This window comes from Eurypyga helias, unplaced genomic scaffold, assembly GCF_000690775.1.
Source record: "Eurypyga helias isolate BGI_N326 unplaced genomic scaffold, ASM69077v1 scaffold35528, whole genome shotgun sequence".
Classification (NCBI taxonomy): domain Eukaryota; kingdom Metazoa; phylum Chordata; class Aves; order Eurypygiformes; family Eurypygidae; genus Eurypyga; species Eurypyga helias.
In genome coordinates this window covers 17246-32819 of record NW_010266915.1, presented here as the reverse complement: position 1 = coordinate 32819, position 15574 = coordinate 17246, and the positions used below count along the sequence as shown (strand labels likewise).

The 15574-nt window shown below is 36.2% G+C and overlaps 1 protein-coding gene across 1 annotated transcript in view; it reads right to left on the bottom strand.

Moving 5' to 3' along the window:
• Positions 1-15574, bottom strand: part of CFAP54 (cilia and flagella associated 54) — a gene marked incomplete at its 5' end in the record, with an annotated part of 45249 nt that overhangs the window by 13079 nt on the left and 16596 nt on the right. The window contains 7 exons of the mRNA XM_010157254.1: positions 1293-1395; positions 6208-6377; positions 8064-8158; positions 8488-8704; positions 10090-10143; positions 13384-13506; positions 14514-14600. Of these exons, the coding sequence (XP_010155556.1) occupies positions 1293-1395; positions 6208-6377; positions 8064-8158; positions 8488-8704; positions 10090-10143; positions 13384-13506; positions 14514-14600 (849 nt within the window). The remainder of the gene's footprint in view (positions 1-1292; positions 1396-6207; positions 6378-8063; positions 8159-8487; positions 8705-10089; positions 10144-13383; positions 13507-14513; positions 14601-15574) is intronic.

The following is a 15574-nucleotide window of genomic DNA, read 5'->3' as shown; positions in this document are numbered from 1 at the left end:
ATATATTATAAATAACATAATTATCACTGGCAGTTTTTTGAAGGGTAGATGCCTATTATTTTAATAACAGGAGTCCATTTATTATTCATCTTTTAATCTATAGGTAAAAAAAGAATTGTAACAAATGGAAATTAAACCAGTTTTTGTGGGAGAGTCCATAAATATATCCATGGATTGTATGTCTCATGAAGAATAATTTTAACAGTTTGGACATTATTCCTCCCAAACAGGAAGATTACACAAAACTCTAAGGCACATGACAGTCTAACTGTAGAGCAGGATCAATATCAAGTTCTGGTATGAAATCTTTAATTTTTGATTTCTAGTTTTTAGTGTTTCCAGTGATTAGAAACAAATATTTATGTAATATAGTGCTAGAACTGTTTGGAGGAATTCTCAGCTCAACTTCCATCTTCACATACTGTAACCAGTCTTGCTATCCTAAAATTCTACAGTCCACATTCTAAAGATTTGTTCCAGCAAGCAACAAATGGACACTGTGCCACCTGTGTTTTACTCATACAAAAAATCCTCATTAATTACTTGCATTGATGCAACTGAGGAAATAAAAAAAAAGCCAGAACTGAGTTGTTGGCTACAGAGCAGTGCTAAGAAAATGTAGGAGCAAGTGCAGAAAGCAGAAGACCCTGATGTGCAACACAGACAGAGAATAATTACACTGCAGGCAGGCAAGTCCAGTCTCGTTCTGCACGTTACAAAATCTGGCCTCGCTGCTCAGCTGCTCTGTCCGTGCGCTCCAGAGCGACTGTGTGGTGTATTACCAATAGGGTTTGTACACTGGCTTTCCAAAGTGTGGGTCAGTATCCCTGTGTGCTAGACAACAGAAGTCAGCTGAAATCTTGTTAAATTTGGAACAAGGCAATGATGTGAACAGGTCTGTTTGGGTCTTTGAAAGAGGATACTCTGAAGCAGGTTTTCAATCAAAAAACCTAAACCACTTAAGCGAATAATACAAGATTTTCACCTGCTAGCTATTTTTTCCACTTTCTGTTTCTCTGGGATTTTTTTTAAAAAGAAGGTAGTGCTGGCATTTGGGTATACAAATGAAAACTGAAACTCCTAACCACATACAAATTAAAATTATGATTATAGGTACACTGAATAAACTCAAGCAGCTAACTGAAGCAAGTCATACAGCATTTTCTCCCCAGGTTAATAGTAACCATGTAACACTGACGACTGCTATGTTCTAGTATTCTGAAAATCACTCCACACTTAATACAAGACGTCACAGAGTAAAAAACAATAGTTTAAAACATGTATCCACATACCAAACATTCCATTTCATCCTTTTCTGCTTGAAAATGTGTCACTTTCGTCCTAAAAATTTTTGCATCTTGGAGAAGTCGAATAGCAGAGAAAGCCATAGCAACACTGTGATACAGAACAACACTATTAAAAAATAATTATTTTATTAGCCATATCATGCTTTTACTATAATACATACTTCATTTCTGACTACATCAGAGATGTCTATCAGCAGTTACCGATTTTTGCTTTAGTAGAACAAAAAAAACGCACTCAGAGTATATTCTGAATTGGTAGGCACTGCAGTATGAAAGTGAGAAAACAGCAGTAAGAGAAAAAGTTTTGCCAGTAACAGACATAATCTGGAAATAATGGATAAGCCAAGATATACCATGTTCTGTTGGAGTAATCAAAGCAGAACTCCACTATACCTTTCAGTTACACATAATCTGTCTTCAGGGGTGGGATTTTAGAAGTTAGAAGATGTAAAAATACTGAAAACGACAGAATATACTATTAGATTTCTGCATCTTATCCACACCTGGAAAGGCAAGAAAACACCTCCCTTCTTAAAGCCTTTCCAGACTATATGTTAATCCTTCTGTTAAATCCTCGTGACCAAATGCTCACAGGATCTTAGTAAACACCATCAAGCAAAAATGGAGTCTGTTGCCACCCCGGCAAAACCTCACAAGCAATCACATGACACTGAGTCTGCTGCCCCCTGCCCTAGTCATCAATCGTTTTCTGGAATTCACTCCAAACAGCATCTAGAAAAATACAGACACTATTAGAACTGGTGCACTGTTCAAGCCCACATTTCAAAAAATTATGATTTGAAATCCGAAAATATTGTCAGGTTTCTTAAAATACTAACTACTGGTTGGTTTTTTCCTTTCTACGCTGTCTTTTTTAACCTTTCAGATACACTGTTCAATTTTCATGACATGTACAGAAATGTATATCCCGAACAGTGGACTTGGTGAATACTTTTATTTTCACCATACCACTTACACAGTGAGAAGATCTTTTTCACAACAGGATTTGTTGCCCAAAGATCACACTATTCAAAATATTCAGAGAACTGCCCAAACCAGTGTCCCATGGTATTAGTTTTCCACCTCTAATTGTACATATTCGCTTACATCTGTAAACTCCTACTTTTGTACCTCTTCTCTAAAAGATTTTGGGTCTGGGTTGTTTTTTGTTTTGTAGGGGTTTTTTTTTTACAATTGTACTTATTTTCTACTCAATTAAACATATTTTCTCATAATGCAAAAGTACCTGAGGGTATCCCTAGCTCACCTCCTAAAGACTTTTCAGCAGCTTCATTGTTAAAAATGTATCACCAAAATTCTCATCTATGTTGTCTTTTTACATAGAGAGACTTTGTTTACATGGAGACTGGCTTCTATGAAGCAACAGAAAAAACTAATTTATGAACACCTTAAGTCCTCTTAACACTACCAGAACACTGTGAAGAGCTTTTAATGAAAGAGATATTCAGGTTCTGTTTTATTTTACTGCTTTTGAGAAGTTCTAGATTAATTATTGGAAAGGCAAAGTTCTTGATTCATGCACAAAGAAGTCAGAAAGAAGCAGTACTCTGAAGTTACTCACATTATTCTGCCAACACGTATCTAACCACAGGATGGATAACCTCCAGAGATAAGAGGGTAGTTCAAGTCTTCCTGTCATTTCTGATTCTAGCCTGCGTGCTGTTTCTGTGATGCAGAACTGGATGGATTACACCAATTCAGCACAAATAGACCCCAAAGTAACAATGAGAACCAAAACTGTTAATATCTTGCCTTGCAGCTCTCAGAATTCAATCCTTATGAATCTTTCTCATTGTCCCTTTACCTCAGTTTTATTCAACAAAACGAAACCAGAATAAATCAATGCTGAATTTGATGATAACCTTCTCTCTAACAGTGGAAAAGAGGAAACAGAATTTGCTTATAAAAGCAAAAGAGACAGTGAGGACAATGCAGTGAAATATTCCAACCGCTTTTCTTTCTTTTTATTAAGAAGAATTATCCCCTGAAATCAGGCATCAAAGTTAAAATTACAGCAAAACCTGACATTTTTCAAAACATTGTTTGAGATGCTATGGCTAACATTTCTCAAATAAGTTGGAGAAGGTGCCACCCCTAAGGGTATATACAGGCTTTTATGGAATAGTAACCTAACTTCCTGACCACTACTGTTGTCAACATTTAGCAGTTCTGAAAATGAGGCCATTTTTACCTACATGCTTACATATAAATTTCATTAGAAAAATTTAGACCACAAGCCCAAAGATTCATATATGTATTGTTTTAAGCAATGTACTCACATAAGCAGACAAGCACATATTTGGGTAATTAGAAACCTCACATAATTAGGGGGTTACCATGTAAGTACTCTCCTTGAGATCAGTGGAATTAGTCCTATACGTTAACTTATTCGGAGGCATAAATATTTTGCAAGACAGAGGCTGTAATGTAGAAGCTGAAATTTTTGTGACCCTCTTGTGCTGTCAACAAGAGTGATGTGTCTATATACTTCCCTTGACAAAACACACATCCTTTTATCAGCTGAATCAGAAAGTGACAAGATGATCAAAATAGGAAAGTACAGCTGACTATAACAATTTCACCACTAAGTCATTTCACCAACAGAAAAAAATATGATGAATTTCTGTAATATCATGCAAAGTTTGATTTCTAGGCTGGCAGGCAGGAAACATTCAGCTGTCTGAAGGAATGTTTCATTTCTATCTGAGGCAGATATATCAGCAGCTTCCATGGTTGGCAGTGCAATAAAATTGTAAAATAGGTTAAAAAAATCCCAAACCCTTGCTTTGCTTGTTGGTGGGTTGGTTGTTTTTTGCTCGTTTTTGTTTTTTCCCCTGCTATCTGACTACTACCAATATATTAAAAAAAATTTGAGAGTTCCAAAAAATGATCCATAAAATGCTTGACAACCATTGGAACCCTTGGTACTCTAATGTTTCTTCAACCTGAGACAAGTTATAAGCCAAGAGAGAAACTGGACTCCGGGGTATAACTGCATGTCAAAAAGAAGGGACCTGCTTTGGAAATGGCTTGCATACTGGAACCTGTTTAGCAGGATGAGAAAGTTTGGGTCAGAACTCTACTGGTACAGGTTTTACCAAGCCTAGTATCAAGCTAACCTGGGTCTATAAACTGGATATTTCCTATGTCTGCACACTGGTCCTTAGTTACTAATATGATAATTGAATTAAATCCACATGGCACTTGAAAGCATGATGAGGTCACTATGCAGAGATTTGTTGTTTTCTCTTTTTCAAATTTATGGTAAATTAACCTAATTCAAAAACCACGGATAGATGAATAGTCATGATGAAAAATGTCCACAAATAGCCTACATGTTCTTACTTCACATCTTCGCTACTTCACTTTACTACTAAGTTACTACAGTCGTAATATCTAAACTTCTGGGAAACGTCTATCTTATAAAAAATCCAAACAAAACCCAGGTGAAAGGCCATGCTGCGGTAGCCTCACTGTTTTCAGTTCAGTAGTCTATATAGCACTGTGAAGCTCCTGTCCTTATTAATTTTATTTTTTTATTGCTGTACCATAGCAGCTAAAAAGGAATTATACTGTTTAAAGGCTATCTAATTTGGAGGTTTGTTTATTCACCTAAGAGAGCTGGGAGAAGGAAGATAGTTTGCTTCTGACATCAAAGAAAGTATTTCTGTTCTGTTAATTGGGTAAAAATAAAAAAACCACATTGAGACTGGTTTATCTGTTGGCCAGCTGAACAGCTGAACTTTAATGAGTGTTAAAGGAATCTTCAGCAGTATTCCAACAATAATTTAAAAAAAAAAAATCTTTTTGCTTTTTGCTTAGTGCTTACTATAATATAAGGATTACAGTAATAATTTTGGTGTGTTTCGTCAGATTAGACCTAACAAAAGATGCTGATTACCTTCTAGCTAATGTCCATATAGTCTGGCAAGTGACAGTGCTACACCTCTATATGCTGCATCTCTAGTTAGCAGTTTGTACCCTCAAAGATTTTTCAACCTAATAAAAATTAGATAAAAAGTTTGACACTAATCAAAACGTCCTCCTTATACAAATTAAATTTAATTAACAGGTATGCTAAACAAAAGAATCTTCCTAGCTGAAAGACCAAAACAATGTTCAGAATTTAAGATCTACAAAGAGTTAATATATTTTTGTATCCCACATATATTCAAAGAACAGCAGAACTGTAATTTCATTAAGTTCATCAAAAGAAATCAGAAACTCCAAAAAAAATCATAGAATTTTGAAATTATAATTTGGAGAAAACATCTGGGAGATCATGTAAATTTTACACACTATTGCTAACAATATAATTAATACCTGCTAAAGTCTATTCTAATATTTTAAAGGTTGCTTCTTAATCAAATTAATTTTCAAATATATTTTTCACATTGTACTTTGACAGCAATAAGTACATCAAGAGGAAATGTTCTTTTAGGTCAGTAACACAGGGAGTACTAGAACAAAGCAGAACTCAGTAGTTTAGAGATAACGTTAGTGCTCTGCTGTATACTTTAAAATTATGAAAAACGCCTGACCTAACATACCCTGACTTTTACTTAAACAAGACTTTTTAAGTGAACATTGCAGCTTTTTCTTTTATTTTGTATAACAATGTATCACAAACACACCTCACAGAGAAATCATTGGCCTGTAACTGATGACCATTTAAAAAGTACAATAAAGCAAAAATGAAAAATGAAATGCCAGTGTAACTTCCATTTGTAGATGTACTAGCAGGGTTGTTATGGCGGACGACTAAGATTTAGAATATTAATGTAGACACAGAGGATTCAAAATTAAAATTACTTGATTTTTTTTTTTATATTCTGGAGTCAAGGAAGTGCAACATAACGTGGCTCATAATATTACTTACGTGAAAGCTGCTTGATGCCTTTGCTGAGAAATAGCAGCAAGCTGAAGTCTGGCCTCAGTAAGAGCCTCTAAATCTTCAGCAGAACACTGAGATATCTCCCCCTCATATTTGTCTTGTATGTTCTGCACAAGATGGCTAAGACTTTCTTCCACTTCTGTCAATAAAATCCCCTGGAAAAGAACACACTGTATGATTTCAAAGATAATGAAAGAAATAAAATTATTTTAAAGTTTTTTATTCTCTTACAAACTCCTATCACAGCACCCTAAAACAAATCAATGTGAACACAATATGCCTTTTCTATAAATAGCAGGGGGGGAGGGGTAATTTTGCTTTTTTCCAGGATTACAGATTCAATGTGTTTAAAGTAGGAACATCTAAACTGTGCCTGTACTATTGCAGTTCATGCTTAACTACGTATTTTATGGCTTAGCAATATTACTCAATAATTTTTCACTCTTCTCTTCATCTTATAGCTATACTTGATAATTTTATACTATACTTCTTACTATGCTTAATAAATTTAAATCACAAGACACAGCATTAAAATGCAACATTAGAGATGTTGTGAGAAGTATTATATTCTTTTCTATCTATACTTTGACAGAAACTTGAGTATGTATCCTGAAAGTTCAACTGTAATTTAGTCCTTCTGACAAAGAAAGCTTTAAGAAGCTGTGAAAACCGAATCTAAAAGGAAGTTAATTTTAAATAAAATCTCAATCACAGAGCTTTGAGCAGAATTCAAGAATTATTCAAAAGTTGGTATCATCCAATATATTTTTTGACCGGTTTCCCCAATGAATTCAGAGCTCTATTTTTTTTTTTTTTAAATACTAGAATGCTTAAAGAAAAATCAGAAGGGTAAAAATTATATTATGTCTCTTAAATGAACCCCATTCACATTTATTTAACATTTCTATTTTAGTTATTTTTAAGATGCTGTTTTCAAGTTATTTTCAAGCTCTACTAAAAATTTGCGGTTTCTAGTGTATGGCATATACCCATTGCCATACAAAATCATCCTCCATTTCTCCAGATGTATTTTATACATTACTTTGTTTGTAACAATGGCCAAAAGTAGATACTTCCAAAGTGGAAGACCCCTCTGAAACTGGGTCAGGCCCCAGTTTTGGTCTTTTTGTGATGTGAAACTGCCAAGCATGAACCTTACAATTAAACAAAACAAACTAAACCAAAACTAACCAACCAACTAACCCCCTTCAAACAAAGAAGCTCATTAGCTGTGGATGCCCCATCCCTGGATGTCTTCAAGGCCAGGCTGGATGTGGCTTTGAGCAGCCTGGTCTAGTGGAAGGTGTCCCTGCCCATGGCAGGGGGGTTGGAACTAGATGATCTTTAAGGTCCCTTCCAACCCTAACCATTCTATGATTCTATGAATATTATCTCCAAAATAAATTATCAAAAAGAGGAACATGAAAAACTTGAGATATTTCATACTTGGTAGAGGATGGTTTTCCATTTACTTGTAGAGCATACTTCCCCATGAAAGAGTCTATGACATGTTGTACAGCTGTCACCCCCTGAAAGAAGATGTTTTTATCCTCAAAATCCCACTCAGTCTTTACCCTTGTTGCTTAAAGAGTCATTCTGAGACCTGTTCATGACAGTATTTCCCATGGACGTTTATATAGCATAATCTAGACAGCTTGAAAAACTGCACCAAACCACCAGGATTCATGTATGGCTTGTAAGATTACAACCAGATTAGAAATTTCAGGTCCCCTTATTCATGCCATCCTCCCATCATCATTTCTGTTCCGTTGAAAACATTAGCAATGTTTTTTGAATGATCTGTAGTTTCTTAAGCCTTTTCTCCTAAAAACCAAAATTACCTTCAGCGTGGCCATATTTAAGTCATCTTTGCAGTCAACGAGCTGCACCGTTGTGCCTCTTTTTTCCTGTTGTCTTGAATTCCTATCAGCATCAACTGTCAAAATACATTTCACATGAAATTTTAGAGAACAGACACAGAAACAAAGCATTCTCAGTAATCTGAAGAATATGCCCCTTTTATCTCTATTTATAATTGGGACTTTCAATATTAAAATAAGTGAGGAAGAATGGAACGCAGCTCTAATAATATTAGGGATATTAGCTAAATAAAAACTTGAAAAATCTTAATGTTATTAATTCAATAATGACTGATTTTTCCAGCAAAACTTAAGACACATTAATGCACATGCAGTTAAAAGTGGAAAACATATGCTTGAAACAAGTTGCAGAATAAATGCACTTTTCCACCACCCTTATAATTACCTTTTACATTTGATGCTGTAATTCTGCTTGGGTCCTTCAAGCTGTTGTTATCAACAGAATAGATGTGTTTTTCCACTTTTTCAGGTATATTATTTATTGTGGCAGAAAGGCAAATGATTAAATGCATTTTGGCTAAGGTTAATTTATTCACAATTTGTTGGTTGCACAGTGGCAACATTGTTAAAGACAGACTGCAATTAAGTATGTCTTCCAGTACCTACAAAAAAGTTAACAAGTGGGACTATTTGAAATTACATACTTTACTTTTTTTTTGTTCTTCTATTAATAATAATGTTTATCAGCAATTAACATGATTATTAGTAATATGCTCTTTGTCATTATGGATGACTTGCTGTTTTCCTGTCCAAACTTAATTCACCCCTTAGTAACACTTGCTACAGCCTTAGTGATCTGTTTTCCATTCAAAGGTGCACCTATGAAGTTATAGCTATTACTCCGCCTGATTTCCAGTTTCTGCATTGTCCGTAGCTTTCTTTAACCTAAGGTGGTCACAAGAACTATGTAGGTAAATCTCCAGTTCAGAAATCTCAATGCAAAGGGAAGTCTTTTGTTACAATTCACCCTAACTAGAATGATTACGGAAGGAAAAGAAATTCTTGTATCAGACCACTCCACCATATTTCATAGATTCTTTTCTTTATTTGTTATAGCATCCTTATTTTATCTTGAATTTAATATTCTCACTTTAGATTAATACATTTAGAAGTGGAAAGTCTACACAGATGTGCAAAATCATAAGGACACCAGTAAGAGTCCCATATAGACTGTGAAGTGTTCAAATCAGAAGCTCAAGATAAAGCACAACTTCAAAATAATCTGAAACTAGTGGGATCAAAAGCTGTCAAGACAGACATCTCATTTATATCTTCTCATATCAACTGTTGTAGGAGACACACAAGTTTACTGTAAACAAAAGAGAGAAAAGTGGAGGAAAAAAAAGTTTTTCTCTATCAGTTTGGGTTTATAGTACAGCTTCTTTTCCACATCCTGCTAACATTAACCCTTACTAGCTCAATGGATGTCTGACAAGGCAAGTGAAAGAAAATTATTAAAACTGAAATAATAAAGAAACACATGACAAATATGTGATTTTAATTAAAGTGAGAAATTACTGTTCATTAACTGCTTTACAGATTCACCTTTCTCCCCCCTCTCTGAAATGGACTTCAACCCCAATCTGAATTAGGGCAAATCTATGAATACAGCTCTGATTGATAGAAATTATAATACTAGATGATTGATATTCTCAGTATTTTAGCAGCATAAACACCAGATCGTACATATAATGACAAAACTTGAATTATTGTACTAGTATGCTCTGTGCAGACAAGTCACAGATCTGTACGTATTAGGTCTCCCATCTGAAAAATGGTGATAGCGGTACTTGCCTCTCACTTGAAAGGACAGCCATAAAATTTAAAATTTAGGAAATGGTAAACTACTAAGGAGAGTATGTTTTCTATATACTGTTTTTTACTAATAAAAAGTATATTTTCTGAACCAAATAATATCTAACTGTTGCCAGAGAAATACATATTTATGTCTAGCATAACATTTTAGCTTTTGCAGATTTTTTTTTACCTGTAAATTTGTAACAGTCAAAAGAGGCTTTGAGGAGTCAAATTTCTGTAAGGCCTGTAAAATGGACAAAACCAAAAATAAGCAATGTGTTACAATATGAGTATAAAATAACTGAGTTAACAGAGTAGTGGAAAAGTGTTATGTATTTCCAACTACACTTCGAGAGCTCTGAAACTACCAACAATGACTTGGCTTCTATGGGCTTTACATTCTGAATCATAACCTGAGACCCAGAACTACCCCTACACCTCTTATGCCATTCACCAGAATTCTTCAACTTGAAACAAGGGGAGAAAAAGGCATAAACCAACAAAAATCCTTTTGCAAATTCTAGGAGCTCTACACTAACCAACCATCAACTGCCTTCAGGTACATTTCTGAACCCCAACCTAACTCCAGACTTAGCACATGGCTCCTCTGCTATTCACCAGAGCATAGATCTGTGAATGGAACAAGAACAAGAGCTACAGGTCAAGATGAACTTTAGACTTCAGCCTCCCTGAGGGCTCTAAAAACAACTATTACTTCACTTATATGTGCTTCAATTTTCTGAACCCTAACCCTAATTCTAGTCCTTGCTCAAAAAGCCTTTACTTTTTGACCAAGAGAAAAATCAGTCTACTGAGGGGAAGGAAAAGGCAGAAGTAAAGATCATTTCCAGCCTTTGTCATAACTGACAGCTCTGCACACAACTGTCACTTGGGTTCTATGTGGTTTTTATTAACTCTATACTCAGATGTAGCTCTCTATCATCTCCATCATTCCCTGGAATATGGGTCCTTCTCAGAGCTGTGCAAAAGTCCAGCAAGCACTTAGATTCTATGTGCATCACACCCTAACCAGAAACCTAATGCTGAACCTCCTCTGCTGTTCACCCGCACACTCACCTGTGAACCCCGTTAGAAAAAGCCAAGTGACAAATCAAAGAGACTTCATACTAATGCTGCGAGCTCTTAGACAATATACAAATTAAGGAGAGGACTTAAAGATGCACTTTAATCTGACTAGCATCAGTAAGGGGTAAATGGGTTCCTTACTGTAGCCATAAACAGGGAAGCTTTGTAGAACTAACTCCAGTGAGGATGCTGGTAACTCTATAGCTCAACCTAGTCAGAATGTAATGTAACTTGTGCTCTGAGTAAAATCACCAGATTTCAGTTTCTCGTCTTGCCATGCAGTTAGCATGAAAGTGTCACTGGCACATTATAAAGGTCACCTTTTTTAAGAAATATTTTATTAATAAGTTAATTTTCCATTTGAAAACCAGTATCACTGCAGGTTATCCTAGGAGTGCTTGTCTATATTTCTGTTTCTTTAAATGTAAACATTTGACATCCTATCATAAATGTAATTGTAATTATTCCCTTATTAAATAGCTTAGACATTGATTTGTTGGCTATTGCTAAAAAAGTAACTGCTGCTCTGTGCTGTTTATAACCATTCTGAGGCTGCAGATTAAGAACAGTCAGGCCATGCATCAGCTGGAAACTCTTTCTTAGGGTTTGGGGAGATGAGAGGGAGGAAATTTATATAGACCAGTTGGAGCAAGTCCAGAGGAGGCCACGAAGATGCTCAGAGGGCTGGAGCACCTCTGCTATGGGGACAGGCTGAGAGAGTTGGGCTTGTTCAGCCTGGAGAAGAGAAGGCTCCGGGGAGACCTTATTGCACCTTCCAGTACCTGAAGGGGCTACAAGGAAGCTGGGGGGGACTTTTTACAAGGGCCTGTAGTGACAGGACAAGGGGTAACGGGTTTAAATTGAGAGGGGAGAGGTTTAGATTGGATATCAGGAAGATATTCTTCCCGGAGAGGGTGGTGAGGCACTGGAACAGGTTACCCAGAGAAGCTGTGGATGCCCCATCCCTGGAAGTGTCCAAGGCCAGGCTGGATGAGGCTTTGAGCAACCTGGTCTAGTGGAAGGGGTCCCTGCCCATGGCAGGGGGGGTGGAACTAGAAGGGCTTTTAGGTCCCTTTCAACCCAAACGATTCTATGATTCTATGAAATTTCCCTTCAAATGATAAAACAAATCATAAAACTCAATTCACTCTGCAGTGCCAGCTTCACTAGCTACAACACAGGGTAAGGGAAGCACACATGAAGTCATGGAGGTGGATTAGGAATTGCCCTTTCAGTACCGGCCTGTAATTATCACACAATTAGAAATATCATCCTACTACATGTATAGAATGTGGCAGTACAATCAAGTTAAATCCACACTGCTGTCAAAAGGGGTGTCCTTACCTGTCCCACTAGTCATCTATCACATGTTAGTTCAGCTCCCTAGTGCTGACACACATACTTTGTCACGGAGTGACAGCTACCCAAAAGCACCACTCAGATAAAGGAAACCTTGATTACATCTGTTCAGCAATAACTCATTAGATTATTCTGGTATGTGCTTGGAAACAAGGAAAGGGTATGGAACTGTCAAGAGGGAGGCTTGCCTGGTAACTCTGGACTATATCTGCCTGCATAGGTCCAGGTCAATTGTTAACAGCTTCATAACCTCGTAGCACATTAGTGATCAAGGCACAATCACTGCTTGGCTTTAGTTAGAGAGAAAATCAGAGATTGACCTAGGATTATGTGACTGTCAAGGCTCTGAGGGCACCAATACGTCTTACTGCCCAGTACCTCCTGGGGCTCCTCCCACCCTGCCTACAGCCCAGGACCCTGTCAGGCCCCCAGAGCCATCAGTCCTTGCCCCAGCCATGCCACAGTAGAGCCTGTCTATAGCTACCCGCAGCTCTGCACTGCCACAGGCCCCCCAAGCCAAGCCCACCCATGGGCCCAGATCCTGGCCCAGCCTCAGCCAGATGCCATGACCCTGTGTAGCCATCCTGGGGCTGTGTCTGATTCCAGTTCTCAACAGGCTTGATCCTGACCCTGCCTGCAGGCTGATATTCCAGCCCAGCTTCACAGCCTGTTCCCAGCCCCACAGAGGTGCCTGATGGCTTGGGCTTGGGGTTGATCCTCAGCTGCCCTGCTCTTGGCTAGGGCAGTGGGTATTTTGACATTAACGAGGCAAAAACTCTATCCATATGCCTACATATGAAATCACACATCATTTTTTCAACAGTATTATCTGCATTACATAAAACAGACAGCACATATGTTTTCAAAACTTTTTCTTCCTGCTGTTCATGTCATTCAATGCCTACTATTTGACCTGGCTACTGAAAGAAATTTAGGATTATTTTAGGAACATATAATAGATTGCAGATGTGGACTATGTGCAGTTTCATTAAGAGAATTGAGTGTTAAGAGATTGATGTTATACTTTACCGGTGTTTACCTTCATTTGTTCAATTTTTCTGTACCCTGCAGGTATTTTACATGGAATTCTCTCTCCAGAGTTAAGCAAAGACAATTCATGAAAGGCCTCTGTAAAAAATCCTGTGTCTGTAAGTACTTTAATCTGGGGGGGGGAGGGAAAAAAAAGCAAACTTTGATTTAAATAATTTTATTTATTCTTTTTTCTTAAAATAAAATGTTTTTAAGAGTAATCTTCAAGCAGTTTTGGTTACTGCAATAGTACACTGTTGGAAAATATTCTTTAATGGAATCTTTTACATTTTATACAATTTATAGCAAATAAGTGAAATCTCAAAGATGGTCTTTAGCTTTTAAAAATAAAAATGAAAAAACCCACAAAAATATATTCTTCAAAAGCTTTCTGCCAACAAAGGAAAATAACTTAATTCACCTGGCTAGAGATTTGAGTGTCAGTCCAAGATCAGCCCCTTACCAAAATCTGTTTCACAGATTTTACTCATTTTAGTCTTGTAGTAGTCAGCTGCTCTCCCTAACCTATATCAGCATTTCCTGAAAATATCTAAAACCAATAATACTTCAACTCTTACTAAAAGTTAAATTCTTAAAAAAAACACCAAGTGAACGTAAGTGAAACGACAAAAGGTTGTTCCCAGAAACCTGACCACCTGGTTCCACTATGACACTGGTAACAAATCCAGAAGCAAGCAGTGTAAACAAAAAAATCATTTGTTTGGTACTTAAGAAAAGATTTTAAAGAAAGGTGGAATAAGATAAAAAATACCAAGTAAAAGGTTTGATCTAAGAGGGAAAATCTTATGTTCATATATTTAAGAAGAATGTGTGTTAAATGGAGAGTAGAAAGAAATGATGGAAGTACTTAACACTCTCTGTAGGGCAGAAACAGTAAAACTGTGTAAGTAACTCTACACTCTACTAAAACTGAGAATATACATAATCTTTGCATTGAGAAAGTAGTCCTGTTCTATAGTCTGTTGTGCTGAGAAACACTAACAAACAGATGAATTGTAAAGCATTACTTTTCATAGTAGTGATATACGACGAAATATTTAATCGACTACATTCAGGAAAGAAGTGAAAAAAACCTATTTGAAATACAACATGCTGTGATAAAAAGGTTGGTTTGATTACCTTGAAGATTCTTCCTTCAATACATTTAGCTGGGTCCTTACATATCTCAGAAACGATGTATTGGTATAATGTGAACAATGGTAAAATCTGTAGCAAAATATTAGGTCATCTAGTTAAAAATGTCAAGAAGGGTACAATTATAGAAGTTTCCATTGTAATTATATAGCACAAATATGTAGATAATATAGGAGTACTGCTTTCACTGCCACCTACCACCAGTACTTCTCTTAGGGTCTATGAAGGACTAATACTATCTTATATGTGATTCACAATGGAGAAATTGAAGTTTCCCCAAATTATTCTCTGTGTTCTTGGTGGGTTGTTTACTGTAACAGTAGAGAGTAAGCCTACTGAAAGATTTTGATACGAGGGATTTCTAAAACTGTCTGTATTTCGATGCCACAATTTTTTTCAATGTAAGTAGTAGAATAATAGAATTCTGTAAGCTTTATAAAATAAACACAATGAAGTCCTGCAAGTGTCTAAGTGAAATGATACCAATTGTAAAATAAACTAGCTGGTGATAAGGCTTATTGACAAATTTATTTGCATTCATTTCAAATTGAAAATTTTTGTAGGGGCAACTAACAAAAAATATTAAAACTGAGTTCTAGTAAAGTATACAAATGATGCATTTATTATTATATAATATTAAAAAAAGCAGCTTCTTTCCTAACAGATGTATTTGTTTATTGAAAATGAAAGATATTACAAAATTTAATTACTGTTCAGTTTTTACATTTTTCTTCACTTTAAAATGTCCCCGAGCTTGGAAAATGCTAACAGCATTGTTGCTTTTTTGTCAAATGCACTTTTACTTTTCATAGAATAGTTTAGTACTTCTGAATTTGGAGTACAAACGCTTGAGGCAAATGTTAATTGTACCCATATAGTTCCCAACTGATATCTGAAGTAGTTCAAGAAAATTAGTCTTTGAAGTCTTATTTTTAATAAAACTTGTATCTTGATGTATTTAGATTTGAACTGTCAAAACAATTTAGTGCCCACCATCCAAAACATTCCCACATATTAAGCATTTGGTGGAAATGAAGCTCTCATCC